Source organism: Rana temporaria, chromosome 12 (genome assembly GCF_905171775.1).
Source record: "Rana temporaria chromosome 12, aRanTem1.1, whole genome shotgun sequence".
NCBI classification, from domain to species: Eukaryota; Metazoa; Chordata; class Amphibia; order Anura; family Ranidae; genus Rana; species Rana temporaria.
The window spans coordinates 22,322,925-22,344,075 of record NC_053500.1 but is presented as its reverse complement, the minus strand read 5'-3'; the positions used below and the strand labels follow the sequence as shown (position 1 = coordinate 22,344,075).

The 21,151-nt window shown below is 43.0% G+C and overlaps 1 protein-coding gene across 5 annotated transcripts in view; it reads left to right on the top strand.

The window, feature by feature from the left end:
* FAM217B (family with sequence similarity 217 member B) overlaps positions 1-10,251 on the top strand; it is a 47,378-nt gene extending 37,127 nt beyond the window's left edge. For 4 of the 5 annotated variants that reach the window (XM_040330011.1, XM_040330009.1, XM_040330010.1 and 1 more), the window contains one exon: positions 2,405-3,635. In XM_040330011.1, the coding sequence (XP_040185945.1) occupies positions 2,405-3,545 (1,141 nt within the window). In that variant the 3' untranslated portion in view covers positions 3,546-3,635. Of the gene's footprint in view, positions 1-2,404; positions 3,636-7,795 lie in introns of those variants that run through there. The other variant, XM_040330013.1, reaches the window with a different exon arrangement.
* Positions 10,252-21,151: the final 10,900 nt, after the last annotated feature.

Sequence of the window (21,151 nt, the reverse complement as noted above, 5' to 3'; positions counted from 1 at the left end):
GTCCTCCCTATCAGCTGGTGCTTGGGCAGGCAGGGGGCTGCTCCTTTCTCAATCACCGCTTTAGGGGCCATCTTGACTGCATGTGGACACAGGCAGGTCGCTGCATCCTTGAATCCTCCAGGCTCAGAGCTGCACTTTTCAGCAGAGGACACATCTGCTCTCCTTAAGGTGCTCAGCTGCTGCTGTTCGGGGTTACTTCTCTGTATACAGCAGTGCTGTTCAGCAGCCATCGCCAGCAGCAAGCGCCGGTCCAATGAATGGATGAGTGATCCTTAGGGGGCAAACCCCCCCCATCTCCTATCACGTGTCAGCATGGCCAAGTCACAGCAGGGGAGCGGCAATAAAAAAGGAGAGGGGAACCCATGGAGCCAAGCAATTTTCACCCATGCAGTTTTTGGTTGGCTCTCCCTTTTGGGGAAGCGTTTGTTAAGAACAATGCTACCATTATAACTTTGGAGGGAGCTCCTTTCTTTTGGCACTTTTTTAAATAAAAAAATTGTATGATTGCTATATGCAACCTCTGGGACCTTGCCAACAAACGTCCATGGAAGCCCAAGAACTGCAAATCGGCAGAAAAGGTCACTTCTGCATGAAGGTGAAGCCACACCCCACATCTCTGGGTGGCAGGACACCTTTTGTTTGCAGATCTCTGGCTTGCTCACCTTACGGACAGCTGGGTTTTGAAGGTTGCTTCTTCGGCTATAAGACAGAATTTCAGTCCTTGCTGTATCGTCCCTGAACTTTTTACTGAAGGTGCGAAAGTTTTGCATGGAGTCAGTATGCTTAGTCATAGCTTCCTTACACCAAGGGGACCTTCTGGCCTCAATCAACATCAAAGAAGCCTAGCTTCACAACCCCTTTTGCCACTACCATCAGAGGTTCCTTTGGTTCACAGCGGGGAAATTGCATTGCAGTTATTCTTTTTGGCCTGGCTTCGGCTCTACAGGCCTTCACCAAGGTCCTAGCCTCTTTATTCACCCTTGTGTTTGCAGTGGATCCCAATTCTGGGGTACCTGGATAATCTGCACTTGTAAACTTAATCTGCATCAGATTTGGAGCACGCCCAAATTCCTGAAGGATCTTGGGCAGGGCCTCAGTCTGGATAGGACTATCCTGATTTCCTTCCTGCATCCGGAATACTTGGGACTTCTGCTGGACATGTCAGGGGCCAAGGTCTTTCTCCCCCAGGAGAAACTTCAGAAGTTGAAGCTTCTCGTCCTTCGCCTCAGGTCCTTGCAAATGGCTTCCATTCGTTTTTGAAGGTGGATTGTAGGCCTCATGGTGGCTTAATTTAAAGCAGTTCCCTATGCCTAACATCACACCTGACCTCTGCAGCAGGAGATCTTTTTTTGAGGGGGGGGGCAATGATAGAGCACCCGGGGGTATAATGCCGCTAATACGCTAACAGTATTTTGGAACTCTCTCTGGAAGTGTCACTGATTCTTGGTTTGGGTGGAGTGTCATGTGGAGCATCATGTTCCGGCACTAATTGCAGTGCATATTCTGAGTATGGACAACTGGGAGGAGGACCATCTTGGTTGTCTGGATTGGGTTTTTGCCACCAGCTATATCCGACAACACTGGTCAGTGTGCTCTGACAGCAGGGAAGTGTCCCCACTGTCGGAACACAATAGCACAGCAGGAGTGATTCCCCCATCTACCTTAAATATGGGGATGGGGGAATCAGGTTGTGGTTTGTTTTTTTTGTTCAATCCGCTTAAAAAAATTATTGTGTGGCCAGCTTTAGGAGGCAGGTTGCAGAGCAAAACGCTGCTGTCTGTGTGCGGGCAGTGGTCTCTCTACAGTGGTCTGACATGCACCACACTAAGTTACTTCTAGAGCTAGGCAATCATCAGGGAGCATGAGCCTTGCTTATACACAGATATTGCCACCCCTCTGCTGCCTGCTTTTCTAGTCCAAACGTTTTAAGGTTTTAAGAATTGTGTATCTTAAACCCCAACTCCAGTCCAAAATGATTTGTTTTAGATAGAATGAAGCTTTATTGCCTGGGCTTTTACTGCACCCCCTTAGGCCGGATTCACACCTATGCATTTTTTATGCTTTTTGCATTTTGCGGATTTGCACTACAGTCCATTAACCATGGTTTCCTATGAAACATGTTCTGTAGTGCAAAAAGCACTAAAAATGCGTAGGTGTGAATCCAACCTTAGGGAGCGATTTGCCCTCACTTCTTGTCTCGATTGGACCCTGTAGGCATTGTCAGGAGAAAAAATAAAGGGAGAGTGTTTACCCAGTGGGTACACACAAAAGAGAAAATACCAAGAGATTTTATGTCTTTCTCAGTCTAACCACATTTTTTTAAATATGACTGGTGCTGGGCTTTAAAGGACATTTTTAAGTTGCAGATTGAATTATAAGACTGATGTGTTTTTTTTCCCCACAGGGCACAAAGTAAAAGTAAAGTGCATAAAAAGTCATTTCTGGAATGTAATCGCAGTAAACAGTTTCTTACTGATGGCTTAGTTCTATATAATGGATTACATGATCATAATAAAGGTTCAGGCATTAACATGCTGCAACCTGGTTATTTAAATGCACAACATTTATCATATCCCATCTTTGACAAGTCATCCAGCAAAAATGTGACCTGCTTTCCACATGAAAAGGAATCCATGGAAAAACTATTTTTGGACTTGGAATTGGTCAAGCTCACAAAAGAAGACGAGGATAGTGCCAGTGACCTTTCTGATTCAGAACGACTTCCCATCCCACCCTCTCCTCTTTCACCTCCAGAGCTCAATCTGCGTGCTGAAGAGATCAGTCCAGGTTACTTTAGTCATTACTTACAACCCAAGGGCAAAGATTATGATTATCCAGATTTTCTTCCTCCTCCTTACAACTCGTGGAACCTTAGTGATGTCTCTGAATTTCTAAACAAGGAAGGAAAAAATGCACTGCAAGCAACGCCTTCTGGGTTTTTAGACCGATATGTTGACCGTCTTCTTCAGCTTGAATGGTTACAGCTCCAAACTGTGCAGGCCGAAAAAGCAAAAATGACTAAATCTAGGCCTCAAACTGCACCTGGCTTTTGTAGTAATGGGAAATGTTTAGGAAAGAGTAAGTCTTGGCACAGTCCGTCGCCCAGCAAACAGAATTCCAATCAGGATAAAGTTTTTAAAATGACTTCTGCACAAGAGAAAAGTTCCCACACAAAAAATGCCCATCATGAGAACTGTGATCTAACATGTTCTCGTAAAAGCCCTTCAAAAGTTCCTGGATCAGTGGATGTACAATCTGTGTTCAAACAGGATGTTAAAGTTGGCACAAAGAAAAAATCTGCACTAAATTACCAGCAAGCTAAGGACTCTGCATCTGGAGGTAGTTCAAAGATGAACAGTAGTGGCAACCTTAGACCTCAGAAACAGAGTGCTCTCTCTAACTATTCGCTGAGTACTCCAAAGCAGGCAAAGTCATGTAAATTGAAAAAAAATAATTGTCAACCAGCAACTCTGTTAGATGCAGATTACAGCATGGCAAAAAGAAATGGAAACCCCAGTCACTCACCTTCCTATAAAATTAAGTGAAAAATTGTACATTAACAACTTAAGGACCTTGCCTGTTTTTCAGACTTGGTGTTTACAAGATTAAAAAATTATTTTTTTGCTCGAAAATTACTTATAAACCCCAAACATTATATATAATTATTTTCTAACACCCTAGAGCAGGGATATGCAATTGGCGGACCTCCAGCTGTTGCCAAACTACAAGTCCCATCATGCCTCTGGGTGTCATGCTTGATGCTGTTAGAGTCTCGCTATGCCTCATGGGACTTGTAGTTTGAAAACAGCTGGGGGTCCTCTAATTGCATATCCCTGCCCTAGAGAATAAAATGAAGGTCATTGCAATACTTTTTGTCACACCGTATTTGCGCAGCGGTCTTACAAGCGCACTTTTTTTGTAAAAAAAAAAAATCACTTTTTTTTTAATTAAAAAAATAAGACAACAGTAAAGTTAGCCCAATTTTTTTTTATATTATGAAAAATAATGTTGCGCCGAGTAAAATTATTCCCAACATGTAACACTTCAAAATTGCGCCCGCTCGTGGAATGGCGTCAAACTTTTACCCTTAAAAATCTCCATGGGCGAGGTTTAAAAAATTCTATAGGTTGCATCTTTTGAGTTAGAGGAGGTAGAGGGCTGGAATTATTGCTCTCACTCTAACGATCGTGGTGATACCTCACTTGTGTGGTTTGAACACGGTTTTCATATGCGGGCGCTACTCACGTATGCGTTCGCTTCTGCGCGCGAGCTCGTCGGGACGGGGCGGTTTAAACCATTTTTTATTTTATTTTAATAATTTGTACACAAAAATAAATAAAAAGGGTCACTTTTATTCCTATTACAAGGAATGTAAACATCCCTTGTAATAGAAAAAAGCATGACAGGTCCTCTTAAATATGAGATCTGGGGTCAAAAATACCTCAGATCTCTTTAGACTAAAATGCAAAAAAAAAAAAAAAATTTGTCATTTGAAAAAATGACAACAAGAAAATATGCCTTTAAGAAGCATGGGCGGAAGTGACGTTTTGCTGTCGCTTCCGCCCTGCTAAGCTATGGAGACGGGTGGGAGCCATCTTGCCCTCACTCGTATCCCAGCCGAGCAGGAGACAGGACCCGATCGCCTCCGCCGCTGACGGCTCCGGTAAGCGGCCGGGGGGGGATCTGCCGCAGAGATCACTGTTATCGTTTAAAGGACCGCTCACAGGAAAAAGATGTATATCTCGGTTGTGGCTGCTGCCGTTACCGAGATATCCATCTTTAAAAACATGACGTATATCAACGTGAGCAGATATGAGTGTAGTGCCTGTTGACAGCACAGGTCTGATATAAATGTTATTTTTTTATATTGATAATATTGCTCTGCTGGGTTTGCCTTACAAACCGATACAGTAGTCACATAATCCAATTTGAGTATGACCTAAAAAACATTCCAAAAGTACAAGCTCTGTAACTGTTTTAGTATTCAAACACACCTTTGGATCTTAAGCCCATCCCTCCCAGTATAAAGCCTGATTTGACTGTAAAGTGCCATAACCAATAATGCCTGTTTGACGTTTTGGCATTTGATTGTTGACGGGCATGTATAGATATTGAGGCCCAATTTAATATCTGAGCATGGGATCCAATTTAAAGACTAAAGCCTCGTACACACGACCAGTTTTCCCGGCAGGAAAACTGCCAGGAGAGCATTTGGCCGGGAATCCCGGCCGCGTGTATGCTCCCTAGCAGTTTTTCCATCATGAAAACAGCCGGGAATCCCGACGGGAAAATAGAGAACCTGCTCTCTATTTTCCTGTTGAGATTCACGGCAGAGTGTTTCCTGCCGAGAAAACCGGTCGTCTGTATGCTTACCGGCAGGGTAGAAAAAACGTGCATGCTCGATAACACTTCGACGCATGCGCGGTAGCATACAACGTTAGTCTGGGGTTTAGCAAGATGTGGGCGACAGAATCGAATGTGACGAGACGCCGGCTCATCGTAGTCGATGACGTCATTTCGTTCTTGCCATCGCGTTCTTGTATACACGGCTTTTCAGGGCAAGCCTGCTAGGAATCCCGTCGGGAAAACCAAAGTTTTTTTTCCCCGACGGGATTCCCGGTCGTGTTTACAGGGCTTAACCCAGGAACTTGCAGGCACTGTTGGTATCTTAGAAACTGTTTAGGTCAGGTCAGCTCCCATGTAAAGCCTAAGTTTAGTCAATGCATTTTTTTTAAAGGATAAGTTCACCTTTTGTAAAGAAAATTTAAAAAATACTAATTTTTTTGCAAGTAACAAAAAATGTGCATTTATTCGATTTTTTTTTTTTTTTTTACTATAAGCCTTCAAAGCATTGCAGACAATGGGCCAGATTCAGGTAGGAGATATGACGGCGTATCTTCAGATACGCCGTCGTATCTCTGAGTGTGAGGCGTTGTATCTTGGCACATGATTCAAAGAATCAGATACGCCAGAATTTGTCTAAGATACGACCAGCGTAAGTCTCCTACGCTGTCGTATCTTGACTGCATATTTACCCTGGCCGCTAGGGGCGTGTATATAAATAAGCCTATTCACGAACGTACGCCCGGCCGTCGCAGTACAGATACGCCGTTTACGTTGGGCTTTTTCTGGCGTAAAGTTACCCCTGCTATATGAGGCGCAGCCAATGTTAAGTATGGACGTCGAGCCAGCGTCAAATTTTCCGTCGTTTGTGTAAGTCGTTCGCGAATAGGGCTGTGCGTAATTTACGTTCACGTCGAAAGCATTGGCTTTTTGCGGGTTAATTTGGAGCATGCGCACTGGGATACTTTCATGGACGCGCATGCGCCGTTCGTAAAAAGCGTCATTTGGCATTGCGTAAATAGGATACGTTACGCCTGCACACAAATACGCGCTCCCTACATGAATCTACCCCAATCTGTGTAAGCTGCCTGCTCGTACCTTGTATGGGCAAGGCAGTTACACTCTGACAAGAATACTCCATAAACTTCTAGAGTGCTTAACAGCACCCTAATAGTTTTTTAGAACTACAAGCACAGGAGACTCATTGCTTTGATTGTAAGTGCTGCCCCTTGTTCCTTGATTTAAAAAAACATGTTTTGACTAAATTTAGATTTTAAAAATGATACAAGCTGGCATAGGGCTAAAAACTAAAATTTGTGTTGAAAAATATAATGTCACCTCAAACCACGGTGAATGTGCACAGGAAGCAAAGCACTCGGTACATATGTGATTTACTACTTTATCATATCAGAATAAAATGGAAGTGTATGTCCTGCATCAGTTCAAAGGACAGCACCTATATGCACTATTTAGGTCAGGAAGTCTAGTTTTGAAACATACCATTAGCACGAAATAAGCTGTTAGAGTGGTTCTAAAGGATGAAGGTTTTTCAACTAACTGGTTGAATGAAAAAAACTGACAGGTCCTTGCATTAACACAAGCAATGTGTGGTGCTGGGATCTCCCCCACTGTTCTATTGTATTCGGACAGGGGGGGGGGGGGGGACACCCTTACCCTTACCCCGCCAGAATTTACTGATCAATATGCAGCCATTGGTTGCAAGCACTGATTAAATGCTGGAGTTCCAGCATTACCACTAAACAGAAGCTGGTTAGACTGGTTTCTGTTGAACAGAGAAGAGTACACACATACTCCAGCTGAACCAGCCAACTTTGGCTTTAGTCAGAAATGATTAAAACCAGAGATAACCAGGTAGCCAGAATTTTCAGAACGGGGTTGGCAATGGCCGCCCATTTTTTTTTTTGTTATGATGAATGTTCTTTAAAAGTACACATGTTCATTTTATAAAGTTTTACAAGTGACTGAAAAAGCCCTAAAGTAGATCCTTAGGGCTGCTTACTGTACATATACCTTGGTATATCTTCCAGAACACCCTGATAGACCCCTGAACCTTGGAGTGCCTAGTAGGCAAATACTTCACAAATTGAAACTTGGAGCTGGGCCACAGCCCTTACAGTGCTTGCTTCTCTATTGTTTTGGGAAGAACCAAAGGTATGGCAGAGCTCAGACTTCTAAACTAGAGGCTACCATTGAATACGAGGCTACACCACAGGAGCTCCTGGGTTGCTCTGGAAAATAAAACCATGTACAGTATGTGCAACCACCATTTGTTACCTGCTTTATCCATATGACAGGTTTGCTTAAAGAATCAAGCAAATTTGAGATTCAGAGGGCTATTTTACAATTGAATAGAATAGAGATTTCTCCAAGTTCTGTCATATTTTTTCATATTTCTGTCTTTCTACTAAATATATTTTTATAACATTTGCAGAAAAGCTTGTGAAGGGACTAAGAGAAGCAGATGGAAAACGCACCTTTTTAAACAAAGCATATTTTGGAAACCTGCAGCTTGGCATAGAGCTTTAGTTTTTCATAAGGCAATCTGTTCAGGTGTGTAAATCCTAGATATTTATTAATGTTTGTTAATAGTTGTACTGCAGATCCACTACACTGTACTGCATGCCTAATATATGCCCACGTATTTGTCCATGTGGTCATGCTAATTAATTTGTTCCTATACACTGTCAATTTCTTTTTTTTGATTGAATGAATCTACCTCCAAACGTATGAATAAACAGAGGATTGTTGAATTTGGTCTAGCCACGCTCATAGGGTACCTTCTGATCTCTGCTGACTACATCAAGCCAATAGACCTCTATAGAAAAATGTAATGTTCCCAATAGTTTTGTATAAAGCCTCAGATTTTTTTTTTCTTCTCAATTTACTGCCTGTAATGCAAGAGGTTAAGATGAAGGCGTTGGGCAAGCGGCCGTTGTCGCTGCTAGGGCGAATTTATCTTTTGAAGATGAAAGCACTTCCCAAATTCACCTACCTTTTTCACCACAATGGATCCCAAAATCTTTTTTCCTGCAACTAAATAGGTTATTCTTTTCATTCTTATGGGCAAATCAGACCCCATGTTATAAGCTTACACATTATTGTTGCCTACTTTACATGGTGGAATGGCTCTTCCTGACAGTCACAAATGCTATTTGGCTACGCAACTAGTAATAGCCCACTGATGGTTGCATCTGGAGGTTACCAATTCCTGTACCATGCTAGAAGTGCCAATTCCTCCTTGGAGCCCTTGCAACTGTTGCTTTACCGTGGCCTTAAGGATCTATATCCACTTACTCCCTCAATGTTGACCATGATCAAAGCCTTTAATTTGGGGCTTGGCCTGGAGGAAAGGGATCGCCTCATTTTTCCCCATATACCTCCCCCCGTAATAACCCCCTACTACAGCAATTTCATACACTTCCTGACCCTCAGCTATGGGCAAAGTACAAGATAAAATTCATCTACCATATTACAGAGAAAGGAGCTTTCTTGTCCTTTTTTGCTTCTTAGGTCGAAATTTAATATTCCTCCTCATTATTACTTCAGGCATCTGCAGCTTGCTCATGCCTTTGGCAGGCAATTTTCTAATAAGTCTATCCGCTTGAAGTGCTCGGATCTGGAGCTTCTTCTTCATTCAGATTCTCTAGATAACAAGTAATGTTCCTGCATGGGACGAGACATTGCTAGAAAATCACAAGGCCAACTGAAAGCATAATTCCAACTTTGTTTTATTTATTACTGCACAAACCACTTTGTCATTTATTATTCCTAAAATTGTCTTTCGCCATGAATTTCTGTGGCTGCCGAAAAGAGAATCATATTTCTCTTCCTTCCAACCACAGCAATAGTCCTCAGTTTACAGGTTTGCTCAGAGTGCTCAGCCTCTGTTTCTGCAATAAGCCCTCTGTTGGTCATCTATGTCTGCACAGAGCCTGAGTTCAAATCGCAGGCACCCCTCGCAATGTCCTTTTAATGTACTGCACTAGGAGTTATATATAATCTGCCAGGGATGCATTGTTTATTATTACAGCAAAGGGAATGATTCCTACAAAGTTAAAGTGGTGCATTCTCTGAATTGAAATGAAAACCATCCCAGTACCTTTTTATTCCCCTATACCTTAACACTTGCCTGCGGTCCATTGTCAATCCTGCCAGCTCCATGGCAATCTGCACTGCCTCCCTGAACTTCCCAGTGTAGAGAAGGGTAATGTCTCCTTAGCAGCCAGCGAGATAAGAAAATGCACACAAACAGGCAGAGGTGTCAGTAGCTTGGGGACTGGCCACAGGAGACGAAAAGAGGTTAAAGAAAAATAAAACGTCATATATTTTTGTTAACTCCCTCTTCCAAAAATAAAAAAAGTTTTGGTGTAACTTTTAAGACTTACTTCAACAGTTGGGCTTGAGCAGTTTATTAAGTTTGTTAAAATCCTTGCACTCTATATAGTTGACCAAAGGGGTATATTTAGAAAGCAGTGAATGTGCAATTTAACAAACATTCACTGCAGGTAAATCGATTACTGTAATGTGCACCAGGAAGCTGCACCTACAGTGAACGTTTGGTGAAAATCATATTCCCTGACTTATAAATCTACCCTAAAGTATTTTAAATGTGAACCTATTTTTCAGTGAACGAAAAAGGATTTTTTTTTTTCATTAAGCTGCATGTAAAGCTTTTCACCGATTATGAAAACCTGCATATTTTTATTTAATTGTTAAACAAAAATCAGGCAAGTACCGTACATATTTACAATAAGATATTTTATTAATTTGAAAAATAAACAGTAGCTAGACAAAGTAAGTTTTTGTTTTCATGTGACATTTATTTGGTAAATAATATTGTATGGAAAGTTGATGGTGTTGTATAAAATAAATGTTTTATTTCCTGTTTAAATCTTGCAGTGTTGCTGATCTATATAAAGGTATTAGCACCAGTCTTTTGTGTAATAATACTGCCATAATTGTCATTTTAAGAAATCTGATCTTTGTTAACTTTGTATATAAATCAGAAGTTTGCATGCCACATACACAATAGATAGTGGGAGAGTTCACAGGAGCCAGGGAGCTATACATAAAACTTAACTCTTTTAGGAGCTTTAGATTCTTAGGACCCATTCAGACTATATGGTGTTGATTTACTAAAACTGAAGAGTGAAAAATCTTCCCCCTTTTTACTTTTTTTTTTTTGCTTGTCAAAGCTTAATTGAACAAGTTGAAGTTACAAGCTGCACCAGATTTTTAACTCTCCAGTTTTAGTAAATCAACCCCTATGTGTTGTGTTAAAGCAAGCAGCGTACCTTTACGATTTATAGAATAGATGAGACCCATTTTTCTCATTTATCTGTAACGTATCTGTGCGTTGGGAAGCCATTCAGAGTGAATGGTACTGCTGTGAACCATAAGGCACAGTAAACGCTACTCTAAATCTTCAGCACATCCAAATTATGGTAAAAGGTAAATATTGTAAGTCTTCTTTAATAAAGACCATTATTTGGATTTTATTTATCAAAAATTGGTGTCTTTTTATTTATTTTTTATGATGCACCATCGTATTGAAAGGAAGAATCTGGTTGGTGTATGCATCCATCAGCCACTTTTATAAGGCTTAATGCTGAACTCCAGTCAAACAGCTTAATACACAGATAACCTACCTACCAGTTAATGGTTTGGCCCCTTGGCCTCTCATCTGCTTCTCAGGTAATCACCAAGGTGGTAGCCCCAGTACTATCTGTCCGTGCTCTGTTGGCATCCCCAATGTGGGACACTTATATGACCTTCTGTTGGGGGAACATTCAGCGCATGCCAATTTTGGATGGATTCTGAACCTTCACAATCTTTTCTGTACGGTACTCATTGATCGTGTCCAGGGCAAGACCCAGACACTGCAGAGTTTTCCTTCAACAGGAGAAACTTCAGACACTCCATTCACAGACTTGAGCTCTTCACTCTACGAGCTGTACGACTTTTAGCTTTTGCATGAGAGTCCTGGGGCTGATTGTAGCCTCTTTTAAGACAATCCCATTTGTCTAGTTTTACTGCAGACTAGAGATGCACAATTCTGGCCAAAATGAGAATCACAATTTTTTTTTGCTTAGAATAAAGATCAAGATTCTTCGGGCGTAATATCTTTCACATTATACAAAAAAAAATTGGGCTAACTTTACTAGAGGGAGCAACAGAACCCGGGTGCTGATTTACCATGCTGCACTGTCGGCACCCTGTAGAGTGATTCTGGCTGAGGTAGATCTGGTTTGGCTTCCTGACAACGTCCAGAAATTCCACCCTTTTATGAAGGATAGATGTGGACTAACCCTTTTATATATTTCTATATATATATTTATGCATTTATCTATTGTGCAGTATCCGATTTTAAGGTCTATCTACTAATGTTTATTTCACCTTTTATCTAGAGAGGTGGTTTTGCTCTTGCTCAGCTAGTGTCGGCTTACTAGCATCATGGGCCCCTGGGCAAAGTAATGCTCTCAGGCCCCTACAAGGAAGATTGGGACCTGCGGCATGCCACAACAAACGGTGGCTGTAGCTAAATTATGCCACACATTGGGTGTGGCTTTTTTGTCTAATTAGAACTTTGTCTGATTTTTAACTATTTTTTTCCTTTTTTTTTTTTCATAATGTTGTTGGGGGGGGGGGGTCTTTGGTGAGAAATTAGCAGCAGACCCCTAAAGTCTCACTTTTGAGACCGAGAAAAGGAACTGAGGAAACACATTCCCCATTTGGGAATGAGTTGGTACATGGAATTAAAGGGATCTAGGGGGGGTTATAAAGGAGGGAGACGGCTCTAAGAGCTTGTTCAGATGTGCAGCTGTCATTGCTGGTGTTTGGCAGGCAGTGAGGGATATGTTCCCTCCTCACTGTATGCTTTTACCCATGAAGATGCTGACCTGCTGCACCGCAACCATGTGCTTTGCTCATGGCCGCAGTGGGGTTAAGGTGCAGCCCCCTTCATGACATGCCATTTAATTTTCGCCACACATACAGCCCTGAGATGGGTGGTCAGGATGGTAAAGCCATTGTTAATCTGCCTACTTTTAATGGCCTCATTTAGACTTGTGGTAGTAATACCAGGTAGTTGGGACGTGATTTTTACCAACACCCCCTTCGCATTCGGTGGGCAGTACTGTCTGCGACCTATTAAAGTGGAGCTGATTGTCGGTGTATTCTGATAGCGCCAGAATACAATGTCTTGGTGGGGGACGTTGTGTGGATGGGGGAATCTGTTTTTCCTTCAGACTGCTGGCTGAAGGGGGATAAAAATACTCATCTATGGGCAGCTTAAAGAGCTGCAGTGAACATGCTAGGGTTTAGGACAGTTGGAAGAGATAAAAAGTGAACTGGGATGGAAAGGGCACATAACGAGTGGACGCGTGGAATGCCTAGAGCTGAGACCGAAGGATGCAGGCATGTTTGTAGTGCAGATTTATGGAGGGGAGAACAGATAGCAGAAAGGGAAACCTGAGAGGACATAAAGTTAACTGAAGAGGGGAGGAGGATCGGATTGTTGTAAGTGTCTGACTTGCATATTGGAAGTGTAGACAGAGAAGGAATGAAGCAGGAGGTGAGCTGGCCTGGTGCAGCAGGAATAAGTAAAAATAACTCATGCGGAAAGATGGTGGAAGGAGTGTGACCCAGAAAGCGAGCTGATATAAATGGAGAGGGCTCCATGAGGGAGGAGAGGGGTTGCAGCTGGAGGAGTTGGATAACCTTGTGCAGTGGAAGAATGTATATTTGCGCCCCAGTGCCAACAGCATCCCCCTAGATCTGAGCAGGCCCTGATGGGTTGCCATTAGCACTTGCGGGCAATTCCCAGGGCTGCCTGCTGGATAAGATGGCCCTGGTTTCAGCTCTATCTATCCCCACGCTAGTCCTGTGTTTCATGGGCTTGATATGCAGCATTGGGAATAACCTTTCTGTTTTTGCTTTTAGAAATAATTGGGCAGCTGAATGATCACTTTAATTGGAAAGCCAACAGTCAGCTTTCGGAATGTACACATTCCCTGTTGTGTTAAACCCCTCTCCATGACACTGTCACTGCCATGAACCTTATGGCTGTGGTGGCAAAAGGGTTACAGTATATGTGATCTTTTACCTTATAAAATAATCCATTCAGTTTAAAAAAGAAATGCAAGGCAAAACGTGTGTGTGTGTGTGTGTGTGTGTGTTCCACAAAAATTGGAATGCTGTGTAAAATCTACATAAAAAAATTCAATCATTTTCAAATCTCATAAACCCATACTTTATTTACAATGTCAAATGTTGGTAAACTGAGAGTTTACCATTTTATGAAAAAAATAAGGTCATTTTGAAATTGATGGCAGCAACATATCTCTAAAAGTTAAAAAACGGGGCAATGAAAAGCTGGCAAAGTAAGTGGTAAGCTGGAAGATCTTATGAGCACAACTGTATAAAGTTCCAATTGCAACATTTCTTTCCCAAGTGCTGCTTGTGTCTTTTTTCAACATGACTAACTACTGTATGTACTATGTAATGGTGGTTCTGTCTATTTGACTGATTATTAACAAAATCCCTTGTAAAAGAAAATATTTGAAGCATCTTGAAACAAAAAATAGAACTAAGACCCAGAACTGTTGAGTGGTTAGAATCCTATTTCAGGCAAGAATGGGACAACATTCCTCTCACAAAACTCCAGCAACTGGTCTCCTTGGTTCCCAAACGTTAACAGCGTGCTGTTTAAAGAAGAGGGGATGCTACACCGTGGTAAACATGGACCTGTCCCAACTTTTATGGAACGTGTTACTGCCATCAATTTTAAAATTACATTTTTTTTTTTTTTTTAATATTAACCTGTTCCCGACGTACTATAGCTGAAAGACAGCTACAGCGCAGGCCTAAATTTCCCGGGAGGTTGTCCATGTACGTCCTCCCTGCATGAGTTGCCTGCTGAGCGCGCATAGATCGATCTGTGATCAGCGAGTCAATGAGACTTTGCTGATCGGAGTAAGAGACGATCCCGACTCCTTACCGCGTAAACAGCTGTCAGCCAATGATGGCTGATCATGTGATGTAAACAAGATCTTAATCAGCTTTTTTTTTCCCCTCACGCTGACAGAGGGACATCGGTCCCACACACGGACACCCAGTGCCAGCTACCAGTGCATATCGGTGCTTCCTTACAGTGCCCATCAGTGCTGCCTCAGTGTCACCTACCAGTGCCACCTCATCAGTTCCCACCAGTGCCACCTATCAGTGCAGCTTCACCAGCACATATCAATGAAGGATAAAAATTACCTGTTTGCGAAATTTTCTAAACAAAGTTTTTTTTGTTTGTTTTTAAATAACACCAAAAGAAAGCGTTATTTGTGTGAAAAAAATGCTAAAAGTGTCATTTGGGTACAGTGTTGCATGAAAAAGCTGAAAATTGGCCTTGGCAGAAAGGATGTTTAAGTGCCCAGTAAGCAAGTGGTTAAAAAAACATTCTAAATCCATTTTTTTATAAGTGATCACATGACCTTTGTTCTCAGTTGCATAAGGGGCTCAAATGAGGTAGGGGTGGAAAATCCTTGTGATGATGAGGGAACATGGCGACAGCAGCTTTAACGGAGCACAGGCCAAGTGCTTTGCAAAACGCATAGATTGAAAAAACACTCTGATAAGCTGGGCATAGGGGGCGTGTTGGCAGAAGTCTGACCACTGGAGTACAGGCAGGCTGTGCTTCCAAGTAGAATTCAGAGAAGCAAACTGACTGTGCTGTGATGAATGTGCTTTCATGCCTTGGCATAATCCACTGGAAATAGAAAAGTAGGTGGACTGGCAGGATCACCAGGTATTTTTCACAAAGGAGGAAGTGCAAAGAGAACGAAATACGATTTCCAAAAGTACGTAGTAACAAAGACACATGTCAGAGAGTGAAATGTTGGGGTAACATACATTTTAACGGTGCACTGGCTTCACCCCAAACCATCTCTAGATGACCCAGGCAGGCCATCATGTAAGCTTATGATCTCAATGACCCCATTTTGGAAAGCAAACACCCCAATGTATATTCTATCAGGCATAATTAGTCTTTTGAACATGTAATTTTCTTTCCACACAGGCTGTATCGATGTGAGGAGAGAGCTGAACCTCTGCATGACCCGGACTGTTTACATTGTGATCGCTCCATCATTGAACAGAGCGATCGCGTGGTAAATGGCTGTCATTAGCCCTATTACCGCGATTCGTGATGTGCCGGGTCCGGTGAACCAGGCGAGCAATGACACTTCTGTGTGCGTGCCAGGGAAAGTTTCGGAGGACGTCCCTGGGTGCCCTCCCAGAGCTAGCCAACCACGTTGTAGCTGTCATTCGGCTATGGCCCAGTCAGCAAGTAGTTAAAGCTTGTAGGAGGAGTTTTAATACTGCACTGGCTGTCCTATCAGGATGCAGGACCCCTGATCCACTGTCTGGACAGTGCGGTTTGGCCCTGTGCTGATACACACCAAACTGATAATGTGCAGCCTGACTCCAGTAACTGTCTTATCCAGACATACTATGGGGACAATGCTAGAAGAGGAGGAATCTGTGCATACAGGATCAAAAAGCCTTTTTAAACAATGCAGAGGATTAATTCCTTAGGTGCCTTTGCTTATTTATACTGTGCCGTTTCCGCGCGCATGCGCGGGAGTGACGTCATCGCGGCTCCGGCCAATCGCAGCGCTGGAGCGGCGATACCCAGAAGTCACTCTGCGACAACATGTTGGCGGCCGGTGGGGAAGACGTGGAATGCTGCAGGGGCTTCAATCTGAGGTAAGTAATACATAATCAGCTAGTATGCTATGCATACTAGCTGATTATGCCTTTGTCTTGCAGGGTTTCTTTTTTTTTTTTTTGCTTTCTGAGGGTTTACTTCCTCTTTACCCACTTAAGACCCGGACCAAAATGCAGCTAAAGGACCTTGCCCCTTTTTGCGATTCGGCACTGCGTCGCTTTAACTGACAATTGCGCGGTCGTGCGACGTGGCTCCCAAACAAAATTGGTGTCTTTTTTTTCCCACAAATAGAGCTTTCTTTTGGTGGTATTTGATCATCTCTGCGGTTTTTATTTTTTGCGCTATAAACAAAAATAGAGTGACAATTTTGAAAAAAATTCAATATTTTTTACTTTTTGCTATAATAAATATCCCCCAAAAATATATATATAAAAAAAAAAATGTTCCTCAGTTTAGGCCGATACGTATTCTTCTACCTATTTTTGGTAAAAAAAATTGCAGTAAGCGTTTATCGTTTACAAAATAGGGGATAGTTTTATTGCATTTTTATATAAAAAAAATTTTTTTTACTACTAATGGCGGCGATCAGCGTTTTTTTTTTTGTTTTTTTTCATGACTGCGACATTATGGCGGACACTTCGGACAATTTTGACACATTTTTGGGACCATTGTCATTTTCACAGCAAACAATGCATTTAAAAATGCATTGTTTATTGTGAAAATGACAATTGCAGCTTGGGAGTTAACCACAGGGGGCGCTGATGGGGTTATGTGTGACCTCAAGTGTGTTTACAACTGTAGGGGGTGTGGCTGTGGGTGTGACGTCATCGATTGTGTCTCCCTATAAAAGGGATCACACGATCGATGACGCCGCCACAGTGAAGAACGGGGAAGCCGTGTTTACACACGGCTCTCCCCGTTCTTCAGCTCCAGGGACCGATCGTGGGACTCCAGCGGCGATCGGGTCCACGAGTCCCGCGGTCAGGGAGCTTCGGACCGGGGTCGCGACCCCACGGCTGGGCTTAAAGGACAACGTACATATACGTTGATGTGCCCAGCCGTGTCATTCTGCTGACGTAGATCGGCGTGAAGGGGTCCTTAAGTGGTTAAGCATCTGTTTGCAAGGCTGCCACACTCTGTTCTTATGTTCTCCCAGGTCGTCATTACAGTGTCATCTGATGCCAGTTTTGGGCATAAGGTTCTTCTGGCTGCTCTTTGTTGGCATTTACTGTATTACCCACTTCTTCGCGGGACTGCTTTTGGATGTCCTGAAGGTTAAAGACTTCTTGTGCCCCTTAATGGATGAAAAAAATAAACTGTACTCACCCTAAAATCCGTTGGTTGGAATTGAGGGACACAGGCCCCACCCCCTCTGTGTTAACGATGATGCTATCACTACTACTTTGCTACAAAACTAAGGCATGCTGGTATTGGGAGAAGTTATCTTGGATGGCCTGTGTTTGTTTTTTGTTTTTTTGCCATTATCCAAAAGGCAGTGGGACCTGTTTTAATTTAACACCAAAGTTACATTTATTCTTTCTGTTGAAGCATGCTGTTGCTTTCACACCTATCTAGAATGCATTTTGCACCCAGAACTTATCAGCAGTTAAATATTGTTGTACAGTGGAACCTTGGATTACGAGCATAATCCGTTCCAGGAGAATGCTTGTAATCCAAGGCACTCGCATATAAAAGCGAGTTTCCCCATAGAAGTCAATGGAAACTAAAATAATTTGTTCCACATTGACTTCTATGGCATGCAATACTGTATGTGGCCAGAGGTGGGGGGCGCCGGAGAGACTCGGAAATACTCAGAGACCTTTCGGCTGCATTCGGAAAGGCTCGAGAACAAAGTATTTCTGAGTATTTCCGATCGGCTCCGGGGCCCCCGCACCTCTGGCCAAATGCGGTACTGCACACCGCAGAGGCTTGAATCCTGCTTGTTTTGCGAGACAACACAAAAAAAAAAAATAGCTTGTATTGCAAAACACTCGTTAACTGCGTTACTCGCAATCTGAGGTTCCACTGTATAAAGTACAGGGTGTACCTAAAGATAGTTAGTTGGCAAGCTAGTGATTTAGAAAATTGTGGATCAGATAAATTATCTTCAACTTGCAGCAATATTGTCAGATTGCAATCTTATCTGTGGCCACAAGGTGGTAGAATAACACAAATAAACACTTTTGCTTCAAGGTGAAATAGTAGAGATACTGTAGGTGAAACTTCAGACAGCAGTTAGACCTATAGGCACAATGTGTGCGCTCTCAGTCCCAGTGATTCTCTGTGTGCTGCAGTTTGTCAGTGAACAGAACAGTGTGACACTTGATTCTAGGAGAGGGAGGGATTCTTTAATGTGTTTCAGGTGTGGTCACTCTGGCCATTCTGCAAAACAGTGTCATGAGGATTGTGGCAGAAGTGTGTCATTTCCCATATAGAAGCGAAGATGCAAAGGGGTAGGTAGTCTCAGATCAAAACCAAGAGGACTCCTCGTAGGCTCTAAGGGCCAGATTCACAAATGAGATACGACGGCGTTTCTCCTGATACTCCGTCGTATCTCTGTTTCTATCTATGCCACTGATTCATAGAATCAGTTACGCATAGATATCCCTAAGATCCGACAGGTGTAATTGTTTTACACTGTCGGATCTTAGGATGCAGTACCGCGGCCGCCGCTGGGGGGAGTTCGCATCGTAAACCAGCGTCGGGTATGCAAATTAGGAGTTATGGCTGATTCACAAAGTTTTTTTCACGTTCGCTACGTCGCCGCTAGTCTAGTTTCCCGTCGCAAAGTTAGTCTTTTTTTTGGTGCCCTAACTTTAGTCAGCAAGTGTATTGCTGTCTAAAGTATGGCCGTCGTTCCCGCGTCGAAATTCAAAATTTAACGTCGTTTGCGTAAGCCGCCCGGGAATACGGAAGTACGCTACGTGCGTCGCCGTTCAAAAAAATTACGTCACGGTGCGCAAAGCACGGCGGGAGTTAAGAAACGGAGCATGCACAGTAGGTCCGGCGCGGGAGCTCGCCTAATTTAAATGGCACACGCCTATTTAAATTGGCCATCCTTGCGCCGGAGGCCGCCGGCGTAGTTTTCATCGCAAGTGCTTGGTGAATCAGGCACTTGCGATGAAAAATTGCGGCGGTGTAACGTATCTAGGATACGTTACACCGCCGCGATTCTACGTGAATCTGGCCCTAAGTCTATAATTAAAGTTACTGCCAAATGTCGGCAAGTATACAACCCCAGCTCTGTTTGGTACAGGCTCCCAAGTTACCCTTATTCACCATTCATTCTACCAGATGTACATTAGCGGCATATCTTTTAAATCTACTGAGATAATGGAAGTGTGGGGCCTGAACATTGATTTATACCCTGTTAATGGGAAGCTTGCAAGTAATTGTGACTCTTACAGGGTTAGAAACAAGGGTGTTCCTCTTGTAGTCAATCATGGCTCTTGTCTGTCCTGACACAGGTAATTCCCTTACAGCTCCAGTGATACTAATTGTATAGAAAACTTTTCTTGAAGGAGATCAGACTGTTTCTGCTGATAAAGTTGACATACCATCTGAACTTCAACAGCTCAGTGATGCATTCTCTGTTAGCTATTGGTGTATCGCATCAGTGAGTGCCCAGTGGAAATTCCACCAGGGGGAGAGAAAGTGCTGAGAGTAGCCTCCAGTATTGCCCCCAAGCTGCTCAGGGATGGTAGTTAAGCCATGATTAATTTATTTTTCCTTCAACAAGCAGGTTGGAAAAAAAAAAAAAATAGCAGATTCCCATATCCACACATTCGATGTGGATGGAGGAATCCTTCACACTAAACGTATAGGGCCAGATTCAGAAAGATCAGCGGATCTTTCTGCTGGCGTAACGTAACTCATTTACGTTACGCCGCCGCATGTTTTTCAGGCAAGTGCTGTATTCACAAAGCACTTGCCTGTAAAGTTGCGGCGGCGTAGCGTAAATTGCCCGTCGGAATTCAAATTCGGCGGGTAGGGGGCGTGTATCATTTAAATGATGCGCGTCCCTGCGCCGAACGAACTGCGCATGCGCCGGCCGCGACTGAATCCCAGTGCGCATGCTCCAAATGACGTCGGCAACTCGTCATGCTTTCGTCGTGAACGTAAATTACGTCCAGCCGCATTCGCGAACGACTTGCGCAAACAACGTAAAAATTTCAAAACTCGTCGCGGGAACGACGGCCATACTTAACATTAGCTACCCCTCATATAGCAGGGGTAACTATACGCTGGAAAAGGCCGAACGCAAACGACGTAAAAAAAAAAAAGCGCCGGGCGGTCGTTCGTTTCTGAATCGGCGTAACTCCTCATTTGCATATTCCTTGCGTAATAATACGAAAGCGCCACCTAGCGGCCGGCCTGGAATTGCAGCCTAAGATCCGACGGTGTAAGATCTTAGGGATATCTATGCGTAACCTGATTCTATGAATCAAGCGCATAGATACGACCGTCGGAACTCAGAGATACGACGGCGTATCAGGAGATATGCCGTCGTATCTCTTTCTGAATCCGGCCCACGGTATTCTGACAATAGGAGGTAAACTGCTATCAGAACTCGGCATTGCTGGCTATAGCTGACGGCACTGACCGTTCAGCAAAAACCCAACAGCCTGGTTGTATACAAGTCGATTAATAGATCAACTTGTGTACAACCAGTCTGCCCTTACATGGATCAAAATGTGTCCAGCCCCTGCTGGACCAGCTGAATTTCAATCTGTGTATGATCGGCTTTACTGTATGTCCTCATTGAGCAAGCAAGGTAAATTGTGTTTTCTGTGAGAAAGTACTGGAGAGCCAGAGTGGAATTATCTAAAGTTGTGACTGTAAAAAAATGTTCTTCCTGTAATAATAGTTTTTTTTACAAAGTTGTAATTAACTGCTATCCTATTCTGGGGTGTAAACCCCCTATGCTGAAGTGTGAAGAGTCCAAGTCAGAAATACAGCTTCTACCCTCAAATTTGATTTGAGTGACCTGAAGTTGCCAGAGCTCAGAAAGAAGAAACAAAAAAGCAGTTGTCAGATTTACCAGAATTCTTCTCTACAGATGACAGT